This window comes from Kickxella alabastrina (assembly GCF_025024165.1).
Source record: "Kickxella alabastrina strain RSA 675 chromosome Unknown BX661scaffold_8, whole genome shotgun sequence".
Taxonomy (NCBI): domain Eukaryota; kingdom Fungi; phylum Kickxellomycota; class Kickxellomycetes; order Kickxellales; family Kickxellaceae; genus Kickxella; species Kickxella alabastrina.
The window spans coordinates 1-26,511 of record NW_026251479.1 but is presented as its reverse complement, the minus strand read 5'-3'; the positions used below and the strand labels follow the sequence as shown (position 1 = coordinate 26,511).

Genomic DNA, 26,511 nt, shown 5'->3' with positions numbered 1-26,511 from the left:
GTTATTGCTGGCTAACATCAAGGAGCACCATGCTGTTTACAGCGCTGCCCACACAGCGCTGCCCCCTTTTTCAGTTTAGTAAGTAATTTTTAAGACTTGAATATATCGATTTAGACCCACATTTTTATAGAGCACGACAGCTACGTTCCAAACATGCATAAATGCATTTCTATGAGTAGCGTGCACAAACACGATATTCGTGAAGGACGTCAGATGGCTGATTGTTATTCCAAGCAAGTACTGGCCGACTATGCAGCTTGCAATAGCTACGGGCATCAAGGACCCAGACTTGACGCAGTAATTGACCAAGACTTGCGGTAGCAAATTGATTCAGGTTAATATACGGATGGCTCTGTCAATGAATTTAAGAGCGTGTTTTTTTGCAAGGCCTTCTTGTTCTCAATAAAAGCATACCCTGCAATAACCACAATAACCGGGAAGGCAGAAATGCAAATTCAGTGCGTGCTAATGCTGTCTGCCTCCTTTTGCGACTTGATAATATGGCTATGCTGATTGGCCTCTGTGACGACAACAGCATTTTGATCATTTACCAGGGCATTCTGCTGGTCAACAGCCGCACGATTTTTAGCATCGGCAGTCTCCACAACAGGCTCTTTTTTAATGCGCCTTGCAAACCAAGTTGGAATTCTCAATCCAGAGAAAAGACACCGATTATGAAACAGAAGCGCCAATACAATAAACACAGCAAACATTGCGTTTTTGTTCCAAATACCTTCGTCCAGATAAGAGTACAAACAGCAGAACATGCTATTGGCACACCAGAGGATTAGAGACGCGCGCGAAATGCTGTCAAAATCTGATACTGGACCAGTCCAAAACTCAAAGATCACTCGGAGGTCAACGACTAGCAAAACGGCATATTCCCAAACTAACACAAGCGCGGCAATCAGCACCGGAATGCCATTTTTCTCAGATAACAACAGCGGCGGGTATATACTGTGGTTGCTGTATTTGTCGATAGATGAGGACCCGTCGGCCATGGCTAAATTATAAATTTCCATACCATTGAAATCGTAGTATTGGCCAGGGTTTGTCCATTTAAGGGCTCTCCTCTCCTTTAACAGTATCCACCCATGTCTAATGCTCTGCAACTCAAAGTCGATATACACAGCCAGTTTGCTGGGCATGTCTTCAAGTTGGCCGCCGTTGAGGATAGATACTGGCTGAAATTCAACCAGATTTCGGGTAAAGTGGTTCAACATGAGCATTGGCAGCTATGCGGTAGGATGCAAGCCATCCGTTTGCCTGTGAATGAGTCACTGTGCTATGTACCTGGGCAACTCTCTGCGCTTGTACGTGTGGTCCGCCAGCACAATTGCCAATGGCACACTGGTTGCAGTTATAAGATTGAATGATAGTCCGCCAGACGCGCTCTGTTGTGGATTTACTGTGGCCTCCGATCCAAGCCATCATGCAACATGAGTACGATAAACAATAAAGTGTGGGCCATCAACGTTTGGGTGCGGAGTAAATTGGTTGGCTTCGTTAATAAATAGATACACGTAAAGAACGGCTTTGTGAGTTTTGTCCAGATATACCGACGCGGGAATGACAATGTTAATTTTGCGCCGAAACTGTAGGTGCTTATTTTCTAAGCTCTGTGACGGGATGTGCCACAGCAGCTGGGCGTCCTCAAAAGAACTTGGCTGTGTCTTCAAAAAAGAAGGGATTGGTGTTTGCGTAAAACTTGGCCTCGTACATGGAAGACTCTGGCCACTGCATGCGGTACACTTGATTCCTGGTGGATGTGAGGCCAGTGTTTCTGGAAGTGGTAATTGTTTTGGGGGAAATACACCTAGTTGATCGCGAAGTAAAATATAAATATATCAAGGCTGGATACAAGGGCAATAATTATCCCGGAGAGCATGTGTCTAGCTCAGCCTGCCAGCCTGCCAAAGTCAATTCCAGCCATTAGCAGAAAATAACTAAATTAAAAAGCAAAAGGCAAAATATTCAGCAGAGGAAAAGAGATGCGACATGCTGAACCTATTTTTATGTTGTTTTTGTTTATGCTGTGGATACTGCTGTAAGATAATTTTATTTAGTTGTGCGAATTGCTTGCAAATACAGAGTTGCAAAAGAAAAGCGTACTCGGCTGGCAGTAAATCCATGTAAATCGTAATTGAAGCAATAAATTACCTTCGTCTGATTTTGCTTGCTTTGCTAGAGAAAATGAAAAGGATTCAAGTGAGAATGTTTTTTAAAGCCAGTCGCAGCATAAGCAGATTTGCAGTTGTTTTTGAGGGATGACAAATTGGACTCGCTTAAGGGGATGTATTCGCAACATGGGCAAAAATAACTGTTGGATTTGTGACAAGCTATTCAAATAAAGAATAAGCACCAGCATATCATTTATTTAGCAACACATAATTTTAACACATTAACTAGCACCGTCTCTGGTTGTGAAAGGTGGAAAGTGTATACTGCAATTGTCATCAGATAAAACAATACATGGGAGGAATATTTTTGATAACAAACGTGGTCATATCCCACATCATTTGACTTGAAATTTAATCCTATAAGCATTTTTTTGTAAATGGCCGCAGCGTGTTTTATGAAAAATTGTATTTTAAGCAACTATACATTTGCAATTATCACTATTATTTATTAGAAACTTAATTTAATCAAACATGGATAATTCGCTTGATAATGAAGAGTTTGATGTAGTCGTTCTCGGCACCGGCCTCATTGAATCCATTATTGCCAGCGATATTGCTGCCGCCGATAGAAAGGTTCTCCACATCGACCGCAATCCGTACTACGGCGGAAACTTTGCGTGCTTCTCACTGTCCTCATTTTTTCAGTGGGCTGTGCAACACCGCGATGTGCGACAGACACCCCGCGTAGAGGTCATTCTGGGCGACGCCAGCCAGAAATCATCGTCAACCCTTGTCATTGACCGGGCGCTTTCCAGTATTGATGTGCCTTGTAACAGCGCGAGCTTACTGCTTCAAGCTTTGGGGCCATACAGCACTGGTAGCCAAGATTTTGACAGTGAAAGGTACAGGGCACTGCTCGAAAGGCTGCTGGCCAATGATCGCAAGTACTCGATCGAGCTGGCACCAAAGTTGTCCCTGTGTCGCGGCGACATGATCGACTTGCTGGTTGACCTGGGAATTGGCGAGTACGTACAGTTCAAGGGCCTCGAGCACAACTACCTTGTGCGCAACGGCGTGCTCGAGCGCGTGCCTGACTCGAAGGAAGACATTTTTGCCAGCAAGTCGCTGAGCCTTATTGAGAAACGCAAACTCATGCGGCTGATGACAGTTATCAGCGATGACGACGAGTGTGACAAGCTGCTTGACGAAGCGACACAGGACAGTTCTGACTTTGTTTCATTTATTCAGACAAAGTTCAAACTTGATGGCAAGCTTCTCGATGCTGTTGTTTATGCCGTTGCTCGTGTGGGTGCAGGCGAGATTCCGAGTGCGCGTGACGGGTGCGAGAGCGTCAGGAAATACGTCAGGTCAATGGGCCGGTATGGCCGCATGGCGTATTTGTGCGCAATGTATGGTGGTGGCTCCGAGATGGCGCAGGCATTTTGTCGCCTGTGCGCAGTGTCGGGCGGCACATACATTCTGGGCGAGGATGTCGAGGTATCTGGCGGCAAGGACGGTGGATTTAACGTGCGGCTGCAGAACCACGGCACTGTGCGCGCCAAGAGCGTAATCATGGCTTCCAGCTATGCAAATGCGAGCGCGGCAACAAACGATAGTTTGGTTATTTCTCGGGCGTTTTGCATTCTGGACCAGCCTGTTTTGGGCGATGACACCAGCGCTCTGCTCAGCTACATTGGCAAGGATGGCGAGCAAACTGTGTCGCTGCTCTATTTGACCCAAGCTACTATGGCCACGCCACTGGGTCACAGCATCTTGTACGCCTGGGCCCCGGGCCAAATAGCAGATAAAAAGGAGCAACTTAACAAGGCCATGCAGGCAGTTATCCACAGTTCTGCATCCGGTGCTACTCCGCTGCTGACTGTGTTCTTTGAGATGCGCGAACTGGCTGTTGGTCGCGAAAGCCCCATTGTCACTGGTCTTCCAGATGCCACAGTTGATTTTGACAGCACGGTCAAAGATGCACGGCGAATTTTGTCTGGCTATTTTAGCGGTCAGCAAAATTAAAATTAAACGGTCAAGTACAAGGTATGGCTGCTTTGCTCAGGAATAAATAGAACTTGTGGGAAAATGTGTAAATTAAAACTGAGAGGGTATAAAAAAATGAATTAATAGTGTTATAAGCGGCATCACCCTTTTTAATTTATAGTCTTTAATAAAAAGAGCGCACAATCCATATAAAAGAAAAAGAAAAGGAAAAGGAAATAGAACATTAAGCAGTATATAATTGTGTCGCAGCATGCCGTTCATTGTTCGCCTTTCTTTTTTCTACAATTTCATCTACATATTTTATTTATTTTATTTTATTATTAGATTCAAATATGCCGACCGCAAGAAACGCCAGCCCACCTGGCATCCGCCAAAACCAAGGACAAATAATAGCTGCTGAAAACAACAGTGCTGCTGTTATTCGAGAAACGCCGCTACCATGGGGAAAGCTGTCTGTGCTTCTGGCTGTCCGTCTATCTGACCCTATCAACTTTTCGCTGGTGCTGCCATTCATCTACAAGGTAAAAAAAAAAAAAAACATGCTTATAATTTATGGCTAATTTAACTGTACATCTAAACATAATCCATACTTTTTATTCTTCATTTATTAGATGGTTTCCGAGTTTGATGTGGTCAAGAGTCCAAAGGACGTTGCATTTTACTCCGGACTAATAATGGCATCACTCTCAATTTCCCAGACTATGACGGTCATGTACTGGGGTCGTCTTTCTGACCGTATTGGCCGCCGACCAGTCATTCTCATCGGATTGGTTGGCAACACTGCAACCACGATTCTGTTTGGAATGTCGAGGTCTTTCACTTGGGCCTTGATAACCCGCTCTATGAATGGCATGTTTATTGGTACATCTTCCGTGGTAAAGTCTGTTGTTGTTGAAATATCCGATGACACCAATCGCCCACGAATGATGGCCATGCTCCCGCTTGCTTGGAATCTCGGCGCAGTGGTTGGTGCATCTATTGGTGGTATATTTGCTGATCCTGTGCACCAATATCCTGGATTGTTTGGAAGCAGCAAGGTTTTTGCTACATTCCCTTATTTGCTGCCCAGTTTGATTGGCTCAATAGTTGCAGTGTTTGGATTTATCATGGGCATCTACCAGCTTGATGAGACTCTGGTCAAGGAAACCTGCGTGGTGACGGCTCCACTAGTACCACGGTTGTCGACAAATGCCGCCAATGAGTTGACCCCATTGGTTGGCCGCGATGTTGAGAGCACCGTTGTAGAAGTTGAGCAGCGGTCGATTCGCGACCTGCTCACACCGACAGTTATCCGCGTCATGACCACCAATGCTCTGATGTGTATGTCTGTATCAATGTCAGACCAGCTGTATCCTATATTTGCCGCTACCAAGCCCAGTGATGGTGGCCTCGGATTTGAATTTCGCAAGATTGGTTACTCGTTGGCTATCTCCGGAATTGCAGTTCTGTACGTGCAGCTCATTGCTTATCCAAAGCTGGCTCTCAAGCATGGCGTGCTTTTTTGCTACCAGGCAGGTATGAAAATACTGATTCCTGTTTTTATTGCCATTCCGTTTCTTTCTCTGCTTGCAGATAAAGTCAAATCGGCCATAGATGTTGCTATACCCGACGCATCACCGCTTCTCTCGCTTCCCGCCATTTCAACACCCTGGGGCGCACTATCTTTAGACTATTGTCTGCTTTGGGCGCTGCTCACCTTTTTGCTTTTGGCGCGCATTGCCGGTGACGTTTTGGCATTTACCAGTATTAACTTGATTACAGCCAATGTTGCGCCTTCAAGGGCGGATCTGGGCTTTATGAATGGCGCGCAGCAGATGGCCATGTCGTTTACAAGGATTTTAGGTCCGCTAGTTTCTGGAACCGCATGGAGCTGGTCAATTAAGCACTCGCTACCATTCCCGTTTAACTCGCATTTTGCCTGGATGCTGTGCGCGCTATTAATGGCTGTTGCCTCGTACATGTCGCACACCCTTCCAAACTCTGTCAACAAATTTGCAGCTGATAACCGCACTAGAGCTGGTGTTGCGCAGACTGAAGATATGGAAGCAGATGTTGAGGTCGAGAACCGCGAAACAAGTTCCCACCTGCGCGCTGATCGATAGGACGCTAATTGGATAATGCAGGTGTAAATCAGGGAGGCATCACACTGATGCCCAAACATGCCCCCCATCCTGTAATGCACACGCATAAGCGTACACGCACGAAAACCACAACATCGACTTGCCAAGATACCGGTCTACTCGCAGAAGATCCAGTTCTCACCAACGGAGCGCACAATGGACAATGTGCACGACAAAGGCGACTGGGAACATATATAAGATGAGGCTGGCCCCTAGTAGTACTTTAGAAACATCAGTAATAAAACCTTTTATAAAATCACCCCTAACTTTTAACACTAGACAACTAGTGCTCCTCACACCCCCTCTTACTATAACACTGGTAACAACGAAATTAGCAACAGCAATGCAGAGTGACTTTTTTTTTAAAAAATAACGTTTCATAATTCAATGATCTTGGTACAATATTTAAAGGACATGGTTATAATGGCACCATGTATTTGTATAGATTTTAAACAGCTGCACTATTGTGAGGGGCTGCCGAACAATCCAGAAGCATTCCCAAAAATTAAGCAGGAGCGACTCCGGATCTTTTGGATTTCCTGAATTTTTAAAGGCCTTGTTTGAGATTCCAGAATATTGAAAAGTTGAAACTAAAATAAATAATAAATGCTTGTTTGTTTGTTTCAGCTACAGGCTACACGTGTCTGTTAAGAACACAAAATTATTCGGGTTTTTTGGTTTTGAAAATATTTTTAGTGTATTTCCTGAAATTTTATTATTGGAATTTCAATATATTAAATAAATAATAAAAATTATACTAAATACTCAAGCGTAATTAGGAACCACCCTGTCGCCACCAGTTACCATGTTTGTCGTGTGCGTATTTTTTGTCGGATCCGCGAGGGAGCAAAAAAAGGTCTTCAAGCTCGATCCCGCAAAATTTGCCAAGGTGGAAACAAATGGTTGGTATACATCTGTTGAGGATCCCGAGCGCGCGCTCAACCACCCTGGGCCCAGCACACTTGATTGCAAGTTAGATTCCGAGTACCTCCTAGAGCGCCGAAAGGGATATTTTGTTTTGGCAGAACATTATCACAACACGCTAGACCCTTGGCAAGAGTCGCAAGTATGACGGCAGCAGCTCAACTGACCCCCTACAGCCCAAGCTCCGCTATTTTTCCTTTGTCAACAGAAAGCGCACTGACGTCGAACTTGCAAAATCTTTGCGTTCAAAATTTGAGCCAGGTCCTGTCCTTATTCTTGGCAATTAGACCCCATGAATGACCCGTCACCACGAGCCAATTCGTGGCAAGGGACTGCAGGAGATGCTAATAGGCCAGGGATTCACTGTCTATTTGATCGACGAGTATTGTACTTCAACATTTTGCCCGGTATGTGAGAGCAGGATCGAGAAATTCCACAAAATTGATGATCCTCGTCTGAAGAATCCCAAGCACAAGCACCACGTCGCAATGGCAGCAGCAGCACCAGCAGAATGGTCAGCAGCAGCAGCAGGAGGAGCAGGTAGCTGCAACAGGCGTTAATACAATTCCAACAGTAGAAAAGCCTCGCCAAATTTTATGACACAGCTTGCTTCAGTGCACAATGAAAAACAGCCTGCAAACCTTTAGGGCCGACGGAACCAAGATCCAAGGATGGCGAAAAAGTGCCATCAGGCAGACAGAAGTAGAATCGTGACATGGCTGCGGCGTTGAACTTTCGCATCATTCTTAATGCCCTGCTTACAAGCGAGCGGCCTCCCCGTTTTTTTGCACAAAAAGGCATCATCAGAGTCGGCTGGATCTGGGTCTACAGCAACGCCCGAGAATTTGATCAAGCTCAGGCCCAAGACCAAGCATGCGCGCAAGAATCAATCCGCCCCTGCTTCTCCTCTTCAAAAGAAGCAGCAAACTAAATAATATCGTCAACCATAATGGTCTATTGTCTCTAGTTTCAAACCACGTTCTGGGTTGATATGCAATCTTGATGAGGAAAATTGTTGATTTGCAGGATATTTGAAAATTCAAATATTAGTAGTCTCGTTTATTTCTTCAATGTAAACCGTCTTTAGAACAATATTTGTGTGTTGTTTAGTTTTTAAATTCTGCATTGAAAAGAAAAGGGTGATTTAAATCGACTCATTTGATAGTAAATCTTCCTTCTCTGATATACAGTTTTATTGATATTCTTGTAAATATAAAAAATTAATAAGAAACGAGTGGGTAGAAAATTAGTATAAAATGAGAAACATTTTCCACCATATTCCTCATCTTTTATTTCTACATTAACAATATTTTAGTTTATCTTTAGCAAATAAAACAGCAGCAGCTAACATATTTTAGCATTTCAATAATCAAGCAGACCAGGATACTCACCGACCAAGGTATACTTTTGAGCAGCAACAATGACCAAGGAATTTAATAATAAAGTTAATAATTACAATTTTAAATTAGTTGGGGGCAACTATGAATGTTGATAATGAATTGATACCCACAAAAATAAAAGTAAAAGTACCAAAATGTAGAATTGAAGATACATCACGAGACTTCAAGGATTTAATTAAAGATTATATGCCTACAAAAAAGTATATTAACAATGAAACAAATAGTTTAAGCCTGTATTTTTATTTAGATGCAAACCCTCCAATTGATAACTACACTAAATAAGTGTATTGATTAACTAGAACCGAAACACATAATAAATGGAAATAAATTATACATATACTTTCTACATATTGATGTAGAACCCATTGCTCCCAAATTATCTTATTTGATTATGAACGGGCGTTTGTTTAAAAAAAGTAAGACTAAGTATTGATGTGTTTGGCATTGGTATAAATCCAAAAATAAAAAAGATATATAGTGGGATTGAATTGGTCATTAGTTTATTTTCCAAATGTTTTCTTCTAATTTATTTTGTTATGTAAGAGGGTGTGTGTGAAAAGCACTAGTTATCTAGCGTTAGAAAATTAGGGGTAATTTTATAAAGGGTTTTATTACTAATGTTTCTAAAATACTACTAGGGCCGGCCTTATCTTATATATGTGCCCTGTCGCCTCTGTTGTGCACATTGCCAAGTGTGCACTCTGTTGGCAAGAACTGGTTCTTCTGTGAGCATACTGGTATCTTTGGCAAGTCAGTGTTGTGATTTTTGTGTGTGCACTCATGCGTGTGCATTGCAAAATGGAGAGCATGTTTAGGCATCAATATAATGCCTCCCTAATTTATGCCTGCATTATTCAATTAGTACCCTATCAATCGGCATGCAGATGAAAACTTGTTTCACGATTCACAACCTCAACATCTACTTCCATATCTTCAGTCTGTGCAACAATTTTGTGTTCTATTTTTTTAATAAAAATATAAAGCCTTTATATTGCAAATAAAAAGAAAAATATAAAAGAAAAATTAGTTCATTTTAAAATTAAAAAATGAGAATTATAATCCTTTTTAACATATGATACACAAAGTATCCGACTATTCTTTTTTATTGAATTGTTTTTGTTCTTATTTCCCTATTTTCCCCTTTTATATATATTTTTTCTCTTCATTTCACCATCAATTTTATTTATAAAAATTTTTTCTTTTATTTGGTTCACAATTACATTAATAAAAATGCATATACTGGAGACTCTAGTTGAAACCGAAACATTCACTGTTATCGTAAGCTTTAACACCAACCAAAAACAAACCGCTGATATTCCTTGTTATCCAGTACTGGAGTTGGAGGGTATTAGCGCGGACATGACTATATCTGAGCTCAAAATACTTATTATCGGAGATATTGCGACAAAACAGTTAGATATTGACTCGTTTAATATTGGTTTTGGTGCGAACGAGTGTTTGGAGGATGCGACAACGTGTAAAGAAAACGGAGTATCGCACGGCAGCAAGTTGATGGTTAACATCCAGTCGGAGTCTGTTGATTATGATGATGCTGAGGAGGAGGGGGAGGAGGAGGAGGAGGAGGCGTTGGGGACAGATGGAACGCGCAAAGTAAGCAAATTGCACAACATTTCTGTCGCGAGTCGATGTGTAATTATGTGAAAATTAAGTTTTTTTAAAGGTGTTAGTAATTTAATGTATGAATGAATATAAATACAATTCATCATCACCCGCTCACTTCACTCGCTTATTACTCAGACTGCTTACCGAGAATGGGTGCAAAAACTGTTGAGAATAAGTGGTGTGTTACACCACTAGAATGTGGAAAGAAAGAAAAATGAATTGGCTAATGAGCTACATCCTTAATTCTGCGCCGCTTGGGCTCTTGCTCGTCTGATGGCAAAGAATAGGCATAGGCCAAATTTTTACGCATATTTGCCCCAATCTCCTTTATCACTCGATGCGTGAACCGAGCAGGAGCACCCAACTCCTCACTGAAGTGGTTGAAGCGGTCGAAGCGGTTGAAGCAGTTGAAGCTGGAGTTGATGCGCATCCTTATGCTTATGCCTACAGCAATAACTCTGTTCGAAAGGCGCCGTCTGACTCCAGGCGCTATTTCTTTTATTGGGTGGGCCGTACCATCCACATGAGGAGCAGCGTCAATAGACGTTGGTTTTGAGTGCGTTATTAGGCAGCTTAGAGGAGAGGTAGAGGAGAGGACAGAAAAAAATGCAGAAAACGCAGAAAGAGAGAAATATGGACACTTTGCTGTTATTCAATATAATAAGGGGGAACAGCTTAAATAAGAGTCTCCATCTTGGACAGCATATCGTTACGCTCATCCGGCACATGAACGACCTCAGCAATTCTGTCACTACCCATGTCATCCTTTTTCAAATATGCCTCACTACTACGATCAGTCAGAGCCAAAAGCTCCTCTCTAGTCAAAATAGCCTCCTCTGGCACCTGTTCATCGGGCCCCAGGGCCTCCAAAATTCTCTTCAATTCCCTCTGGTCCTTCTCAACCAACTCTGTATCGTCATCCAAAAGGATCTGCGCAATATCCTGCACGGACAAATCATCCTTTAATCCGCCTGAACCGCCGCTGCCGTTGTTGTTGTTGCTCCCGAGACCTTTGAACTTCTTATCGTGGATGACCAGTTTCTCCAGCTTACGCTTGGCCTTGGCGCGCTTCAGTATGGCTCGTTCGCAGCTCCCGGCAATAATTAACCGGTAAATAAGCACAGGGCGCTTCTGGCCAATCCGGTGAACACGGTCTTGGGCCTGCAGATCTTGCTGTGGGTTCCAGTCGGAGTCGAAAATAACCACGGTGTCGGCGGCCGTCAGGTTGATGCCGAGACCGCCGGACCGCGTGGTGAGGAAAAACAGAGGGATGGAGGGGTCGGTGTTGAAGCGCACAATGGCGTCTTGGCGATCGGTCTGGGCGACGGATCCGTCGATACGGCAAAACTTCCAGCTACGCAGCTCCGCGTAGAACTCGAGGATATCCAGGACGCGGGCAAACTGCGAGAAAATCAGCACGCGGTGCCCGTTGGCGAAAAGCTCTGGAAGCAGCCGGTCGAGCAGCAGCAGCTTGCCCGAGGATCTGACCAGCTGCTCGTCAATGAGGAACTCGGACTCGGGGTCCTGCGGATCGGTGACGGGGAAGTCAAAGAGATACGGGTGCTGGCACACCTTGCGCTGCTGCATCAGCCGGAACTGGAGGTTGAGCTGCCGCACGAGCACGTCTGCCTTGAGCTTGCTCAGCCCGGAGCCGCTGGCGGATGCCTTGGGCGTGGTGTCCTTGGGCAGGTGTGCGGGCTCGTCGAGCTCGTCTCCGCTGAAAGTGTCGTTTTCGTCGGCTTCGGCGTACGCTGGCCTTTTGCGCCCGTTGCCTCTCTTGCCTGGCTTGGCTGCCTTGGCGAGGCTGCCGCTGTCGCTGCTGGCCGCGCCCAAGAACGCGTTGGCCTCCTCGACCAGCTTGCCGTTCATCGTCCACGCTGCCTTCCTCCGCTTGGCCAGCGTGGCAGCCGCAGCCACGGCCGCAGGCTCGGCGGGCTCTTCCAGGCTGGCGGGAGTACCCGGGACCAGCGTGCCCTCGGGGCTCTCCGCTTGCACGCCGGCAAATCTGTCCTGGAGGAACGACCGCAGGTTGGGGCCGCGCACCGCCTGGTAGTACTCGTACTGCACGGGCGCCATCGGGCAGGCAATCAGGTACTCGCGCTTCGGCGGCAGGTGCTTTTCGACGTCAACCTTGAGCCTGCGCAGCAAGAACGGCTGCAGGATCTGGTGCAGCTTGGTGACAATGTTGGAGCTGGTCTGCTGCGAAATAATGCGGTCCTGGCCCTCCTTCTCGCTAATGTCGTTGAAATCGAACCATGCTTGGAAGCTCTCCAGGTCGTCAAAGATGTCTGGCAGAAGGAAGTTGAGCAACGACCAGAGCTCCGAAAGCGAGTTCTGCAGCGGTGTGCCGGTGAGAAGAAGCCGGTTTGTGCTTTGGTAGGACTTTAAGTCGCGGATCAGCTTGCAGTTCATGTTCTTGATGCGATGGCCCTCGTCAATGATGATGAACTTCCATGCGAACTTTTGCAGCGCCTGCTTGTCCCGCATTGAGATCTCGTAGGTGGTGACGACAATGGGGAAGTTCTGGTCGAGCTTGCGCAGATGCTTGCGGCGCAGTTCCTTGCGTTCGTCCGGGTTACCATGGTACAGCAGCACGGGGGTGTTTGGCGTGAAGCGGTAGAACTCGGACACCCAGTTGCTCAGCGTCGACAGCGGGCAGAGGATGAGAAATGGGCCCCATACTTTGCGCTCGCGCAGGAAGCACAGGAATGCGATGGTCTGGAGTGTCTTGCCCAGTCCCATTTCGTCTGCGAGGATGCCGTTGAGCCCGTTTTCGTACAGCGACGCCAGCCATTCCATGCCCTCCAGCTGGTACTCGCGCATGATGCCGCCAGTGATGAGCTGCGGCTGCCGTGGCGACACCCTTTGGCCATCGATGGCCCGCTCATCGCCCACCGGCTCCTCAGGCTGGCCAGCAGCGCCGGATACTTCTGCGTCTGCGTCTGCGTCTGCGTCTGCGTCTGCGTCTGCGTCTGCGTCTGCGTCTGCGTCTGCGTCTGCTGCCGCCGCCGCTGCTGCTGCTTCGGACTGGATGGCCAGTTTGGCCTTGGCCTTGTGTGTGCGCTTGGCGGCCAATGACTGCATGGCTTGCTTGGGCGGCTGAGCTGACGGCTCGACCGTGCGGAGTTGGGCTCGTTTGGTATCGAGTTTTTTCGACACAAAAGTGACGTATGCGGCGGATTTCTCCAGCAGCGAGTTGAGTCGTTGCAGCCGATGGGCGTCTTCGCCGATGGTCTCGTATTGCGCCATGGCCTTTTCGCGAAGCTCGCGCAGGTTCTCCTTTTTTTCGGGGTTGGCTTCAGCTTCGGCGTCAGTGACGGTGATGTCGCTGGTAGTATCTGCGATGTCGGCGGTACCGGTAACGGCGGCAACGGCGGCGACAGGGGCATTGGAGGCAGCGAGAGCGGTGTCGGTAATATCAGGCATGGTTGTAGAGTAAAGCGACCAACAATGAAAGAATAATATTAATATTAATAATGATAATGACAATAATAAAAAAAGCTTGCGAAACTCAAAAAGAGAAATAAAAAATAGTAAATGAAAAAAGCCATTTATTTTTTATTTTACTGCTTTAGCATGAAAAAAAGTGACTGACACAAAACGTGATACTGGTTTTCGTTAGAGTGAAAAACTGATTTTCTTTAAAGCTAATTCGCTTGATATATTTTTTCACTTGATCCCATATGCATAAAACCCCAAAGTCCAGCCAGGTCCAACTATGCTCTGTGCCTCACGCCCGCGTGTCCAACAAATAAAATCATTATTTATGCGTTCGTGTATACTACTCCATCTATATATTTGTTTACTTTAAAAAATAATCAAGCTCATACTTCTCACTCGATTTGTTCTTACCATAATATAAATAATGCCGGCAACGTGTGAGCAGACACTGCGCGATCTGGACTCGATTATTCAGCATTGGAACTCGACCCATCAGAAATCAACACAAGCAGCGAGTACCTTGGGCGATCTCCACAACCAATCAACCAAAGTCCAAGCCCAAGCCCAAGCCCAAGCCCACAACGATAGCAACAACAGCAACAACACCAGAAATGGCAAGAGCATCCAAAATCAACACGCCCTTCTCCTCTCCATGCTCGAAAACCAAAAGCACCAGCTAATCCAGGACCTTCGCCAACACATACACCAATACGCCCAAGCCATAAAACAACTTGACTCACTATGTAGCAGCCTCGAGTTTACTAGTAGTAATGATGTGCTGGCTGCGGAGATTGCCGGAATCAATGAGGAATTCGCAGAGGATTCGGTCAGGAGATGCAGGCAGGAGTATGCGCGAGAGTACAACGAGAGAAGGGAAGCCTTGGATCGGCTGGTTTGGGGTGGCGGTGATGTGGATGCGTTTGTTGATCGGTGGACTGTGAGTCGCGTTGATTTGGGTGCTGAGGAGGAGTATTTGGATCGGCTAAGAGTTTTGAGACTGGCTAGACAATGGCAGGCCAACGAAGAGGCCGAGAAAGCAATTGCTTTCTGAAAAGAAATATTATTTGTTCCTGTTTCATTTTTTACTTTATTGAATTTCACTTTTTTGATTATTTATTTATTTTTTGCTCCCAAATGACCGCTACCAAGAGAAGCAGCATTGGCAGTAGTAAGCCAAGTAACTCCTCTTCTTCCTCAAGTGTTGGCAAGCGCAGGACGCTGGACGCATACTTTGTATCGAAAAAGGCCAAGACCGCCGACGCGGAAACAAAAGAACCAGAGAAAGACAGTAAAGCGGAGGCCGAACCAAGAGCAGAGCTGGGAGCAGAACCAGGAGCAGAGCTGGGAGCAGAAACCAACTACAGCGCCAATAACAGCCAAGCAATGGAGACATCCGCACCAGCCGCTGCAGCACCAGCCACTCCATCCACCGACTTTACTGCGCTCGTTCCAGCCGAGCACCGAGCGATGCTTCATCTGGAGCTTGAAACCATCGACCCCTCATGGCTGCAGCACCTCATAGGCGAGCTTTCCAAGCCGTACTTCCTCAAGCTCAAGCGCTTCCTCAAAGGCCAACACGACCAACGCAAGGTCATCTTCCCCCCAGCAGCCGACCTGTACTCATGGTCGCGGTTCAGTAAGCTGCCGCAAGTGCGCGTGGTCATTCTCGGCCAGGACCCATACCACGGTGCCGGACAGGCACACGGATTGGCATTTAGCGTCCGCCCTGGCGTGCGCATCCCGCCGTCGCTGCTTAACATGTACAAGGCGCTGGAGCGCGACTTTCCGGGTCAGTTCAAGCGGCCCGCGCATGGGTTTTTGAGGGGCTGGGCTGAGCAGGGCGTCTTGCTGCTCAACGCCTCGTTGACCGTCGAGTGCCAGAAACCCAACTCGCACGCTGGCCACGGCTGGGAGCAGTTCACGGACGCTGTCATTTCGCTGGTCGACCGCCATGCGAACAACGTTGTGTTCATGCTGTGGGGCGCCTACGCGCAGAAGAAGGGCGCCCATGTTGATGCCAGCCGCCACAAGGTGCTCAAGACTGTGCACCCGTCGCCCCTCAGCGCCAGCCGCGGCTTCTTTGACGCCGGCCACTTCCGCCTGGCCAACGAGTACCTGCGCAGCCACGGCCAGCGCGAGATCGACTGGACGCGGCTGCCGGCAGAGGAGGGCTGAACCGGCCTGGTCTGGTTTTCTTTGCCCTGGCATGATCCGAGCTGTTCAGTTAGATGATCTTATTTGATTTGATTTCAATTAATGTATTGGACTATGTTTGCCAATGGCTTTGGTGCCATTTTCACTGCTTGTTGTAGTAGTGCGTCTCCTCGACCACGCGGCCGCGCAGGTAGGGCACCTCGGAGCCGCGCACGTAGACGTCCTCCCACAGCTGCGCGGCGTCGGGCTCGGGGATAGCCTTGGCGATGGCCAGCGCCTCGTCGATCACCCGCTTGGCCTCCTTGTCGATGGCCTTGAGGTCCTCCTCGGCGACGACGCCGGCGTCCAGCAGCCGGTGCTTGTAGCCGGTGATGGGGTCGGACGTCGAGCGCATGTGCTGGATCTCCTCGCGCGTGCGGTACGTGGTTCCGGGGTCGGACATCGAGTGGCCACCGTAGCGGTAGGTCTTCATCTCGACCACCATCGGGCCGTTGCCGCTAGTCGTGAACTCACGCGCGTACGCGACGGCCTGGCGCACGGCCAGAACGTCCATGCCGTTGACGCGGATGCCAGGGATGTACTGGCCGCGCGTGTAGTAGTCGGTGTTGGCGGCAGCGCGGCCGGCGGCCGTGCCCATGCCGTACTTGTTGTTCTCGCAGACGAAGATCGTCGGCAGGTCCCACAGCTTGGCCATGTTGTACGCCTCGAAGACCTGGCCCTGGTTGGCCGCGCCGTCGCCGTACAGCGCCAGCGTGCACGTCTTCTCGCCCTTGTACTTCTGCGCGAACGAGATGCCGGCGCCCAGCGGCACCTGCGCGCCGACGATGCCGTTGCCGCCGTAGAAGTTGGGCGCGTACATGTGCATCGACCCGCCCTTACCCTGCGACACGCCGTCCTTGCGGCCCATCAGCTCGGCCAGGATGCTGACCGGCGACGCGCCACGCATGTACGTGAAGCCGTGGCAGCGGTACGCCGTGATGATTGCGTCCTCCTTGGTGATTGCGCCCTCCATGCCCACTGGCACGGCCTCCTGGCCGGTGCACAGGTGGCAGAACCCACGGATCAGCTTGTGCTTGTACGACGAGTCGGCCGCCATCTCGAGCCGCCGCACCATCTGCATCTCGCGGTACAGCGAAATCGCCTCGTCCTTGCTGATCGTGATCTCCCGGGAGGGTGTTTCGATGTTGTACCCCTCGAAGGTCTTGTCGCAGAAGCCAAACGTCACCGACTCGGAGCTGGTGGCCGAGGCCATGCCGCGGGCAGCCTAAGGAAATGCAAATCAAAATGAAGAAGAAAAGGAAGGTGTGTTAGCTGATGAAGTCTGACCAATGAAAAAGGGAATCGAATCAATAATGGTCGCCTCCTCGCGTCTCATCCCCCGCTCCCCTCAAAGCAAGCTCTGAACATGCCTTGTCCTCGCCCTTGATGGGCTCAATTATGCTCTCGGTGGCGTTCTCTCTGTCGTGAACGACCTTTTCGGCTGAGCCTGGCCTCAGCCACGACCAAAGAGACGAAGAGTACCGACATCTCGGCTAATTCAACGCTCCAAACACACAGAAAGGGAATTTTCTTTAAAGAGATTTCGACGACTCATCACAAAAAAAGCATTTGCATTTCAACTGCAACTGCGACTGCAACAAGGCCTTACCTGGAAAAGAGCGCCCTTGTTGATGGTGGGCTTGCCGGCCCGGCGGATAGCAGAAAACGCAGCTGTACGAAGCATTACTTTGGTGTTTTTAATTTGGCACTCTCGCTAAATGAAACTACAAAAGAAAACCCAATGACACGCTTTTCGAGATTCAGATTGTTAGTGCAAACGCAAGAAAAGAAAGCCTCGGTTTGAATTTACATCAGTATAGTGTGCCAGGCTGTAGTTTTTAGTAACTATCCTTGCCAACGCCTTAAATTCAATAGAGACACTTACAATTCAAGAAAGAAGAGCTGGAATTAATTGAAATTGAAGAAACGAAAAAGAGAAACAAAACAAAAAGACAAAAGAAAGTGCACACACTCGTATATTTTAGTTTGTTCGCATTGCTTGCTGCCACTGCTCCGAGTGATGTATGCTAAGCTGGCCTCCCCCTCCCCATTGCAACCCAGGCCATGCCTGATGTTATTGGGGAAAAATAAAAGCCCAAAAATGCTAACATACGCGGCGCACGACGCAAAAAAGGCCTTTTTCCTTTCCCGCCTTCCGAATTGACCCTAATTATCCATGATGCTCCCACACGAGCTCGAATTAAATTATCCTGGAGTCGTCCCAAAAAGAGAGAAAAGCGCCCCATTTTTGTACTTATTTCACTCGCTGGCTGCCCGCCGCCGCCTATTTTCAGCCTGCCGAAAAGGAAAATGAGGAGCCACGCCAGACAAATATCCGCCAAAAAGGCGAAATACGCGTATCTTCCCGAGCGCCAAAAAAAGTACATGGTAAAAAAGGAACTAGTGGGAAACTGCCACCAGCCGCATTTTTCTTTTCTTTTTGCTAACACTTGATCTGCGATCTGATCCAGGATAGCAATTAGCAGATCAAATAGATCAATCATCTCTCCAAATATTCTCGCACCCCCAAACCCCCGCACGATTGATCTTGAACTGATAAAAGAAATTGAATTGATCAAAAGCAACCGAACCGGTCTGGCCCTTATTCGGACAGCGTGATGTCAGGCAAGAAAATTAGCCGAAATTCGTAAAAACAAATACCCCCTTGCCCACGCGACAGTGTAATTGCCTGTTCATCATATTTTTTGCTGACAATTAGCAACGCTGAAACAATGCAAAAGTACGCAGAAATACGCAAAAATACGCAAAAAGGTGCATTATTTTTCATGTAACCAAGAAGCACAAGGCTCGCTACTTCAGTCTCTCCTCCCCCTACTCCTTTTTCCTCCATGTTCTCTGCTAAGTCATGCCATGCACCCATTTTTCAACCCCGGAGAATGACACAATTAGCGACCCCGATACATGATTATAAATGGTCTATTTAGTTCCAAAATAGGACTTGTTTGGATCAAATATGACAAGCAAACCAGCTCGCACAGCACTGTAGCCAAAAAACAGTGGTTGTTCTTTCTGCGATGATGTCCGCAAAATGCAATAAAGTTATCCCCAAATTTTTGATTTACCAAATGCGGGAGCTATCTTTAAGGAGAAATATAGTGCGGTTGGTGGTCGGGCATATTTCCTAATAGTGCGTTTTTTTGGGAAGCAAAACCCGCCGCAATATGCTATCCAATAGGATCAAAATACTAACGCCAATCTTACACTAGCAAAATTTTACGGATACCCCGTTTTGTATTTGCTTGGGCAAATTCCAATGACACGTGCATTTTCTTTCAAATAAAAAATGCATTCGCAGCAGCAACAGAAATCCGATATTTGGATGTGAGCAATGGCACCGTTACGCTTCTTCCATTTGGGTTGGGTATCAGCCAAATGCAAAGCATGTCAAAAGAACTATTGGATATTGGTGCTTGAATGGGGGAGGGGGTCTTTTTATCCCTGTGCAACGCTTAGAGCGGACGATGGAAAAAAGCCAGCGCTGTCCAATGAAGGGGGAATTTTGCAAGACGAATCGAATGATGGTGGCTGACAATGCAAGTGCAAAAGCCACCACTTAAGCGCGTAACAAAATTAACCAGCAGAAATGGCTGGGAATGGCGTGGGATCAGGGTATTTTAGCGCCTGAAAAAACAGCGAAAAAGAGCCACATGAATAGTTACTGTGAGGAGGGGTCAAAAATAACACATTGATTGTGCTTTGCCCTGTATTGCTCCTCGCTTTTCATGCGCGTTGTGCCACGCATAGCCAGACTTAAAAATGCACAAGCACTGTATTTTTCCTGATCCCTCATCCCCCACACAACCACTAAGGTGAGCACTCCACTCTCCGCAAAATTTGTGCGCTACCACCACTCACTCACAACAAGAACAACAACAACAAATAGAAAATTAGGCGTCTAAAGCGTCCAACCAATCTATCTGCGATTTTTCCCTATTTTATTTCGGATTGTTTTTTCTCCAACCTATCACCACTCCCTTTTTAGGCAGGAAACTGGATGAACCACTACTATCAGTGGAAGAAAAATATTGCCGATTAGGTCCAAATGGGGCCTAGATAAAAATGCTATCGTGACCATCGTTTTGCACATTAAAATGGTGTTGCTGCTAGCTGCTATTCCCAATAGAACCAAAATGTTGAAAACCTATATATATTTGGCTGCTCGGCCCATCCTCTGCCCTCTCTCTCCCTTATCTCCTCACATTTTATTTTGTTTTATTTTATCTTCATCCGCTCATCTCTTTATCTCTCTATCTCTCTATATTTTTTATTTAGCTATACCAGCTTTGCCTGTATTATCATTATTTCCTTTGATCTTTACAAGTAACCAAGATAACCTTTTATTTTTATTTTTTGTTGATCGACACTATTATATTATGCCCATCACGACTCTTTTGCGTCGTGTGCTCAATCGGAGCGACACCGAGCCCAACCCACAACAAGACACATCTGGCGCCACTCCCGCACTGCCGCTTCTTCCCGAGGGTACGCCGACTCCGACTATCGCAGGCATCCACAACGACAATGCTTTGGCCTTTGTCGCCTCGCGCGGTAACATTGACGAACAACCGCTGCCGCAGACTGACTTTTCCGACACATCGTCCATGGACCGCAAGCTGCCTCTCGATGAGGAAGCCGGCAGCATGTCGGTCGGCGAGAAGGACGCCGTCGATGACTTGACCAGGCTGGAGGACCAGATCACCCAGACCCAGACCCAGCATGTTCCCGAGCGAAACGCCGGATTCATGCGCTCGTTTTCTGGCGTCGTTTGCATCATCATCGGAACCGGCTGTCTGCAGATCCCCTATGCCTTTGCCAAGACTGGATGGTTCGGCATTTTCATTCTATTTTTGTCGGCAACCATCGGCAGCTACACTGGTATTTTGACCATCCGATGCCTGTACTTCCGCAGCGGCCACCGCCTGCACTCATTCCCGCAGATCGGCTACGAGGCATTTGGCAAGTACGGCATGTTTATCACGCAGTTCTTCAACTATCTGTATTCCTTGGGCGCAACCTGTCTGTACATTATTATCTCGGGCCAGTTCATCTACCAGCTGGTCTCCACGCTGGGCGTCAACCTGTCGCAGAAGGTATGGATGGTCATTGTCGCCATTGTCATGTGGATCCCCGTTGCCCTCATCAAGGAGATGTCTGAGGCTGCCATCATGGCCATTTTCGGTCTGCTCACCTCGGTGGTCGTCATCGTCATTGCCTCGGTCATGGCCATCACCAACCCGTACTCAAAGATGAACCCCACCGAGCCCCCCGTCATCCATGACAACGTCATCGGCCTGGGAGTCCCTGTGGCCCTGTCGTCGATTGTCTTTTCGTTTTCGGGATCTGTCGTCTACCCTCATGTCGAGGCCGCAATGAAGAAGCCTAAGCAATGGCCTATGGTCATCATGGTTGCCATGGGATTCTGCGCTTTTGCTTACCTGCTGATCGGTGTCGCTGGCTACTGGGCGTACGGCAACCAGGTCGTCTCCCCCGTCCTCGATTCTATCCCTACCGGCGGAGCCGCCACTGCGTCGAAAATTCTGATTACTCTGCACGTCATAATTGCTGCACCCATTATGCTGCTTAGCTTCTACCTTGAGATCGAGAACCAGTGGGGCATTAACGCCGAGCGTCTGGGCAAGAAGCGCGAGTTCACCATCCGCCTGGCATACCGCAGCTTGGTTGTCGGTATCATTTGCGGCATCTCCTTGGCCATCCCGTACTTTGCTGACTTCCTTAGCCTCATCAGCTCCATCTCTTGCGTCACGATGTTTGCTATCCTGCCTATCATCTGCTACTTGAAGCTCTACGGCCACAAGATTGCTCCCTGGTATGAGAAAATCTGGATGGCTATTGTGCTTATCATTGGCCTCATTGCTTCTATTTGGGGAATCATCGATGCTGTCAAGGCCCTTATTAAGGATTCTCATGCCACGACCAGCTAAAAAAAATCCTGTCTATAACGCTGCTATTTTGCTCTGTCTGCGAAAACCCATTTTCTTTATTTTCTATATTACTTTTTTCTGTATTTTGCCTAGATCATTCTCTTTTTTCAATATCATTCTTTTATTATAATTTTTTGGCTTTTTTTACCTGCCATACAGACGATGAACATTGGAAAAATAATATTGTTGGTTTTTTCAATGCTTATCACACACTCGTGTCAGTCATAGGAAAGATATGCATGGGGCGTGCATGTATGATCTCACTCGTGCATGACTCTTCACAACAAATGCTCTTGTCGATAGAGTGTGCAAGCGAGCAGGCACTATCCTTTTGTCAACTTACCTACTTTATTTATTTAAATATTTATTTTAGTTGCGCAGAGCCAGCAAAAAAGATCCATACCATCATGCGACATTGTTGAATTCTAGGAGAGACGTTCTGTGAGCATGTAGAGATAAACTACTATGTATAAAAAAGGGTATTGGATATACAAGTGCTATGCATTGGAAAAAGGTGGAGAAGGGCATATATTACTTTGGTAACTTGTGTGGGACTGACTTATTGATGATTGTGTGTTTGACTGAAAACAGCCAAATCTGGTTAATCAGTTGATCGCCATCAACCAATAGCCATCATTGGGGTTCAAGGCTCAGAACAATAAAAAAGCACTACATAAAAAGTTTTGCTTCTAGAAAAGCATCCAATTCGATGACCACTTTCCTCAACTTTTTTCCCTTGAAAATGGAAATACTAAAGGAATCAACTACAGTCACCTGCCCGCTGTTGTTTTCTCTATTTCCAGTGCTGGAAGCTGCGGATTCCAATTATGTAGAGTCGTGGATGCTGCGGAACTACAATACTAAGGAAAAATTGGCATTTGTCTTGGCAACATTTTTTTCTCTTGGCACCTTATATAACAAGGTGAATAAACATAAGTGCCCGCTGCTTTATATATATAAAGCAGGACACTTGTCGTACACACCTTGTCAATTGCTTTTATTTTTTATCATACCTATCTATTGTCCAACCCATCTCTCCATTTCTCTTTTATACACATACATTTTCTAGTTTTATACACATCTGACAATGCAATCAAAATTCAGGCCCTGCGCATTTGCACAGATTGACGGTGCTATAGTGCGGATTATCGATTTGGATAGGACAATTGTCAACGACGACAAAGCCATCAGGGACTTGGTCACTAAGCAAATGGGCTGGGGGGAAAACGGCGTCGCCATACTTTTGTATTTAGACGAATACAGAAACAACTTTACAGAGGGAATACCACAAAAAATACACTGCTTTATGCAGCCAGACAACGTTCCTGAGTTCTTCAAGCATGCAAAGGCGGGCATTGAGTTTGTGGAGTGCGAGCAGTTCTGAATCAGGGAGTTTAGCCTAACTGTTTAAGCGCACTCTCGTGTGTAAGTGCACAAATGACTTTGAGTGCGTGCATTAGAATTTTTGTTTATATATAGAATCATCATATTTTTAAGTTTGATGAATTTTATTTATGACAAAGCAATAAATGAAAAGGGCAAACAAAGAGTAAATGGAAAATGAAAAATGGAAATGGAAATGTGAACCCTCAGACGGAGCACATGCACGATATTTCTGTTTTTTGTTGCAACCACTTACTGTGTGTAAATAAAAGCACTTACCCTTTAATGCTCTATTCGGAGTATTTTTCCAGCTGTTTTTGTTTTTTGCTAACCATGAGATTATTTGGAAATAACTAGCACAACGAAAAGTAAGTAATTCAAAAGAATGGAGACTTTGCTTTAAGCTGGCAATCAACGCTGGCCATCAAGGCTTCACCAACTATTTTTATTTAATGACTAGAGTTTTTGTATATATAATGTATATTCAATCCACTTTTTTAAATGTTTTCTCGCTACTACCACTGCTTTATTGTTTTAATTGTTTACTATCAATATGTCTACCACCAACTCTAACCTTCTGTCGGACATAACTGTTGATTTATACTACTACAAAAGTACGAGCACCTATTATTCAAATATGGCGGCGGAACATATAGAGGTTGTTATTCCTCGTAGTACAAAAATTAAAAAGTCTGTTAAAAGACTAATTATGAAGATCAACATAAGGAACGGAAATGCAAAGCCTTTACAATTGTCGAATATTCAAGTGGTCAAGTTGGAAAATAACGATTCACCGTTAGACATTGCCAAGTCGTTTGACCATTACAACTGCAGCCTGAAGCAAACATTGCATGTCCTGCCAATTGGTACGGTGCCCAAGAAAGAAGGACAGCTACTAAGTTTGCTTAGAATGAAATTTAAGTAGCTTTTTTATACAGGAGGATAATTTGTAAACTGCAACTTATTTCTTAACGCACCATGCAAATGTCGAATTGTTGAGCTGTGTGTTTGATTTATATATATAGTTTATAAGTTTAGATCCTTGATGTTCTACATATTACACGTTTAATATTAAAATATAATTTTAAAACCAATACAAGTTACAATATTATGCAGCAGTTGGACAATACTTCAGGTGCTGCAGAAATTGCAGTTTGCGGTGGCACAGTATTTTTAGTCTGTATAGCCAAAGTGTTAATGTTTTGTGGAGACACAGTGGCAATTAGTCAGTGGCAATTGGGGAAGAGGCTTTAACACGCATGCAGGCGTTGCACAAGCCACAAAGGGACATTTACTAGCCAAAATATCATGCAGCAAGTCTGGCAGCATGAGCAACCATTTATCTTTTGAAAAGTGGCATTGCCTTGTTAGGTGCTCGGGCAAGTCCTTTAGCACAAGCTGCAGATTGAACAAGTCAAATTTGGTCATGTAGCTGACGCAAATTCCATGAAAATAAAACAATATTATTGTGCTTACGCTGACTCCGTTAGCAGTAAGTAGTACGGTGACAATGCTGCTGCCAAAGGTAAACTGCCTACAGCAAGGTGTATAGCGTTTGACATTGCAAATGAGACGAATGGAAGCGTTGCAAAAGACGGAGGTTGATGTGTCTTCGCTGTTTTTACTGTTGTAAAAGTACAAAAGAGGGACCCTTATCTACCTACTGTGAAAACGCTTTATTGTCTTTATTTCTGAATTCCATTTAGACTACGCAGAAAATAAAATAGTTAGGAGAGAAAATGACTCCTGCAAAAATGATAGGTGCCTGCTCCCATTAACTATAAAAATAATTGGGCCAACATGGTCAAATACAAAAAGCCCAAAGAAATAAAAAAAGCATTATAAAAATAATATTTGGACCTTTCAGGCAATGCCACAACAGCTGGAATTTGAAAATGTGCGCTCATTGCTTTATGAAATTGTTGATGCCTAATTATTAATTATTAATTATTAAAAAATCAACACATAGTAATAAATCTAAATCTAAAGCAGCAACGTAATCCAATGCAATTACAAGTTTTATATTCACTTGTTTTATGGGTATACTGATAAACCATTATTTAATTGCCCTTGGGTTTGGATTTCACCCAAATGTGATTGCAATATCTGGCTTCAACGGGCTTCCATTTGACCTGACCATGCTTGGAGAAACGAAAAATAGCATTGAAAGCCTCTACGCTTAAATCAAAAAAATTTTTGCCACAATCAACAGCAAGCACGTTTGTATACTTATTTGGGTCCATAGCGCTGGCCACCGTAATGCATGTAAAGCAATCATCAGCCTTTAATCCCTGGACGGCCGTAATGCTCGTAAGGTTAAAATAATCATAAGTCAGTCCACAAAATGTCTTTTTAGCAGCTCTCTCCCGAGGTTCTAAATGAGAATAAGGGTAGTACGTAACGTTACCATGGCCTGTTAGCTGGGCAGTTACCAGGCTAACAACAAAGCTAAAAATAACAAAAACTACGGCCACAAGACCAGACGAAAGCAGATTAACCATGAGTATAAAGATAAAGTCGATAATACTATATGACTGAAAAGTTATAAATATTTTTAAATTGTTCAAGAAAGTGGAAAGTGAGGTTTAAGTATGTTTATTGGAAAACTGTTTCGGTCTGCAAGTTTATTTTTATATTTTTTATGATGGTTACTTTGATAGGGACAATTATTATACTGTGCTGTAATAAAAATAGGACGAGTTTTCTTCTATTTTTATTTTAATTTTAATTGCTTAATCATAAGTATTGGTTGATGACGATCAACTGATTAACCAGTCTTGGCTGTTTAGCAACACAAACAACAAGTCACACAGTGACCAAAGCAATATGCTTTCTACTCTTTACCTTTCACAGTGCATAGCACTTATTTATAAAATATACTTTATATCATTATAGTTTATCTACACGTTCATAGAACGTTCCTATATTCCAACAAAACCTGCACAGCAGATTATGTTATAATGCAAAAATGCACGCGGATAAAACTCTACAAAACAAAGCTGGAAGAAAAACCATAAAATAGACCACAGGCCAAAGTGAGACTAATTTATACATCAAATGGTATGATTTTTTGTCCTACTTAGATTGCATGCAAAAAAGCAGTTAAATATGATTGATACATTGTTTGTATATGGTAAAGTGGTTTAATTTCTTGTCATACATGTACCGCGTGCAAAAAAGCATCTAAAAAGGATGAGTGCATTGGGCTTTCTATATTTTACATTATCTTTATAGCCTAGTTAAGTGCCCATTCTATAATCAACTTAATAACCTGTCATTCATTATATAAAAATCTGTTAAGAAAAATGTTGGAGCAACTCATTTGAAAAAAGAAAAT

The 26,511-nt window shown here is 45.5% G+C and overlaps 12 protein-coding genes across 12 annotated transcripts; 8 read left to right on the top strand and 4 right to left on the bottom strand.

Moving 5' to 3' along the window:
- Positions 1 to 40: 40 nt before the first annotated feature.
- On the bottom strand, positions 41 to 365 carry BX661DRAFT_95056 (uncharacterized protein). The gene has a single exon (XM_051539601.1). The coding sequence runs from the start codon at positions 274 to 276 to the stop codon at positions 76 to 78; it is 201 nt and encodes a 66-aa protein (XP_051392334.1). The 5' UTR covers positions 277 to 365; the 3' UTR covers positions 41 to 75.
- On the bottom strand, positions 366 to 1,399 carry BX661DRAFT_95055 (uncharacterized protein). Its single transcript, XM_051539600.1, has one exon. It carries the CDS (start codon positions 1,227 to 1,229, stop codon positions 456 to 458), a length of 774 nt encoding a protein of 257 aa, XP_051392333.1. The 5' UTR covers positions 1,230 to 1,399; the 3' UTR covers positions 366 to 455.
- Positions 1,400 to 2,536: 1,137 nt separating this feature from the next.
- BX661DRAFT_180686 (GDP dissociation inhibitor) lies at positions 2,537 to 4,308 on the top strand. The gene has a single exon (XM_051535518.1). It carries the CDS (start codon positions 2,652 to 2,654, stop codon positions 4,143 to 4,145), a length of 1,494 nt encoding a protein of 497 aa, XP_051392332.1. The 5' UTR covers positions 2,537 to 2,651; the 3' UTR covers positions 4,146 to 4,308.
- Positions 4,309 to 4,425: 117 nt separating this feature from the next.
- BX661DRAFT_180680 (major facilitator superfamily domain-containing protein) lies at positions 4,426 to 6,918 on the top strand. The gene is made up of 3 exons (XM_051535517.1): positions 4,426 to 4,648; positions 4,739 to 6,146; positions 6,567 to 6,918. The coding sequence occupies exons 1-3, from the start codon at positions 4,460 to 4,462 to the stop codon at positions 6,599 to 6,601; spliced, it is 1,632 nt and encodes a 543-aa protein (XP_051392331.1). The 5' UTR covers positions 4,426 to 4,459; the 3' UTR covers positions 6,602 to 6,918.
- Positions 6,919 to 7,467: 549 nt separating this feature from the next.
- Positions 7,468 to 7,731, top strand: BX661DRAFT_142326 (uncharacterized protein; the record flags this gene model as incomplete). The annotated part of the gene is made up of 1 exon (XM_051532938.1): positions 7,468 to 7,731. The coding sequence occupies one exon, from the start codon at positions 7,468 to 7,470 to the stop codon at positions 7,729 to 7,731; it is 264 nt and encodes an 87-aa protein (XP_051392330.1).
- A 3,477-nt stretch (positions 7,732 to 11,208) lies between these two features.
- On the bottom strand, positions 11,209 to 13,095 carry BX661DRAFT_128792 (SNF2 family N-terminal domain-containing protein; the record flags this gene model as incomplete). Its single annotated transcript, XM_051532518.1, has 2 exons — positions 11,209 to 12,039; positions 12,190 to 13,095. Coding segments are annotated over 2 exons (1,737 nt in total), but the record flags the coding sequence as incomplete, so codon positions are not given.
- Positions 13,096 to 13,180: 85 nt separating this feature from the next.
- On the top strand, positions 13,181 to 13,761 carry BX661DRAFT_180675 (uncharacterized protein). Its single transcript, XM_051535516.1, has one exon. It carries the CDS (start codon positions 13,408 to 13,410, stop codon positions 13,654 to 13,656), a length of 249 nt encoding a protein of 82 aa, XP_051392328.1. The 5' UTR covers positions 13,181 to 13,407; the 3' UTR covers positions 13,657 to 13,761.
- Positions 13,762 to 13,957: 196 nt separating this feature from the next.
- On the top strand, positions 13,958 to 14,711 carry BX661DRAFT_180674 (uncharacterized protein). Its single transcript, XM_051535515.1, has one exon. It carries the CDS (start codon positions 14,060 to 14,062, stop codon positions 14,684 to 14,686), a length of 627 nt encoding a protein of 208 aa, XP_051392327.1. The 5' UTR covers positions 13,958 to 14,059; the 3' UTR covers positions 14,687 to 14,711.
- A 2-nt stretch (positions 14,712 to 14,713) lies between these two features.
- BX661DRAFT_180673 (uracil-DNA glycosylase-like protein) lies at positions 14,714 to 15,865 on the top strand. Its single transcript, XM_051535514.1, has one exon. It carries the CDS (start codon positions 14,770 to 14,772, stop codon positions 15,808 to 15,810), a length of 1,041 nt encoding a protein of 346 aa, XP_051392326.1. The 5' UTR covers positions 14,714 to 14,769; the 3' UTR covers positions 15,811 to 15,865.
- BX661DRAFT_180672 (dehydrogenase E1 component-domain-containing protein) lies at positions 15,866 to 17,733 on the bottom strand. The gene is made up of 2 exons (XM_051535513.1): positions 17,438 to 17,733; positions 15,866 to 17,053 (listed from the first exon to the last, which is right to left on the bottom strand). Exons 1-2 carry the CDS (start codon positions 17,510 to 17,512, stop codon positions 15,932 to 15,934), a joined length of 1,197 nt encoding a protein of 398 aa, XP_051392325.1. The 5' UTR covers positions 17,513 to 17,733; the 3' UTR covers positions 15,866 to 15,931.
- A 2,315-nt stretch (positions 17,734 to 20,048) lies between these two features.
- Positions 20,049 to 21,907, top strand: BX661DRAFT_180667 (transmembrane amino acid transporter protein-domain-containing protein). The gene has a single exon (XM_051535512.1). It carries the CDS (start codon positions 20,223 to 20,225, stop codon positions 21,789 to 21,791), a length of 1,569 nt encoding a protein of 522 aa, XP_051392324.1. The 5' UTR covers positions 20,049 to 20,222; the 3' UTR covers positions 21,792 to 21,907.
- Positions 21,908 to 22,366: 459 nt separating this feature from the next.
- Positions 22,367 to 22,755, top strand: BX661DRAFT_180666 (uncharacterized protein; the record flags this gene model as incomplete). Its single annotated transcript, XM_051535511.1, has 1 exon — positions 22,367 to 22,755. A coding segment is annotated over exon 1 (217 nt), but the record flags the coding sequence as incomplete, so codon positions are not given.
- Positions 22,756 to 26,511: the final 3,756 nt, after the last annotated feature.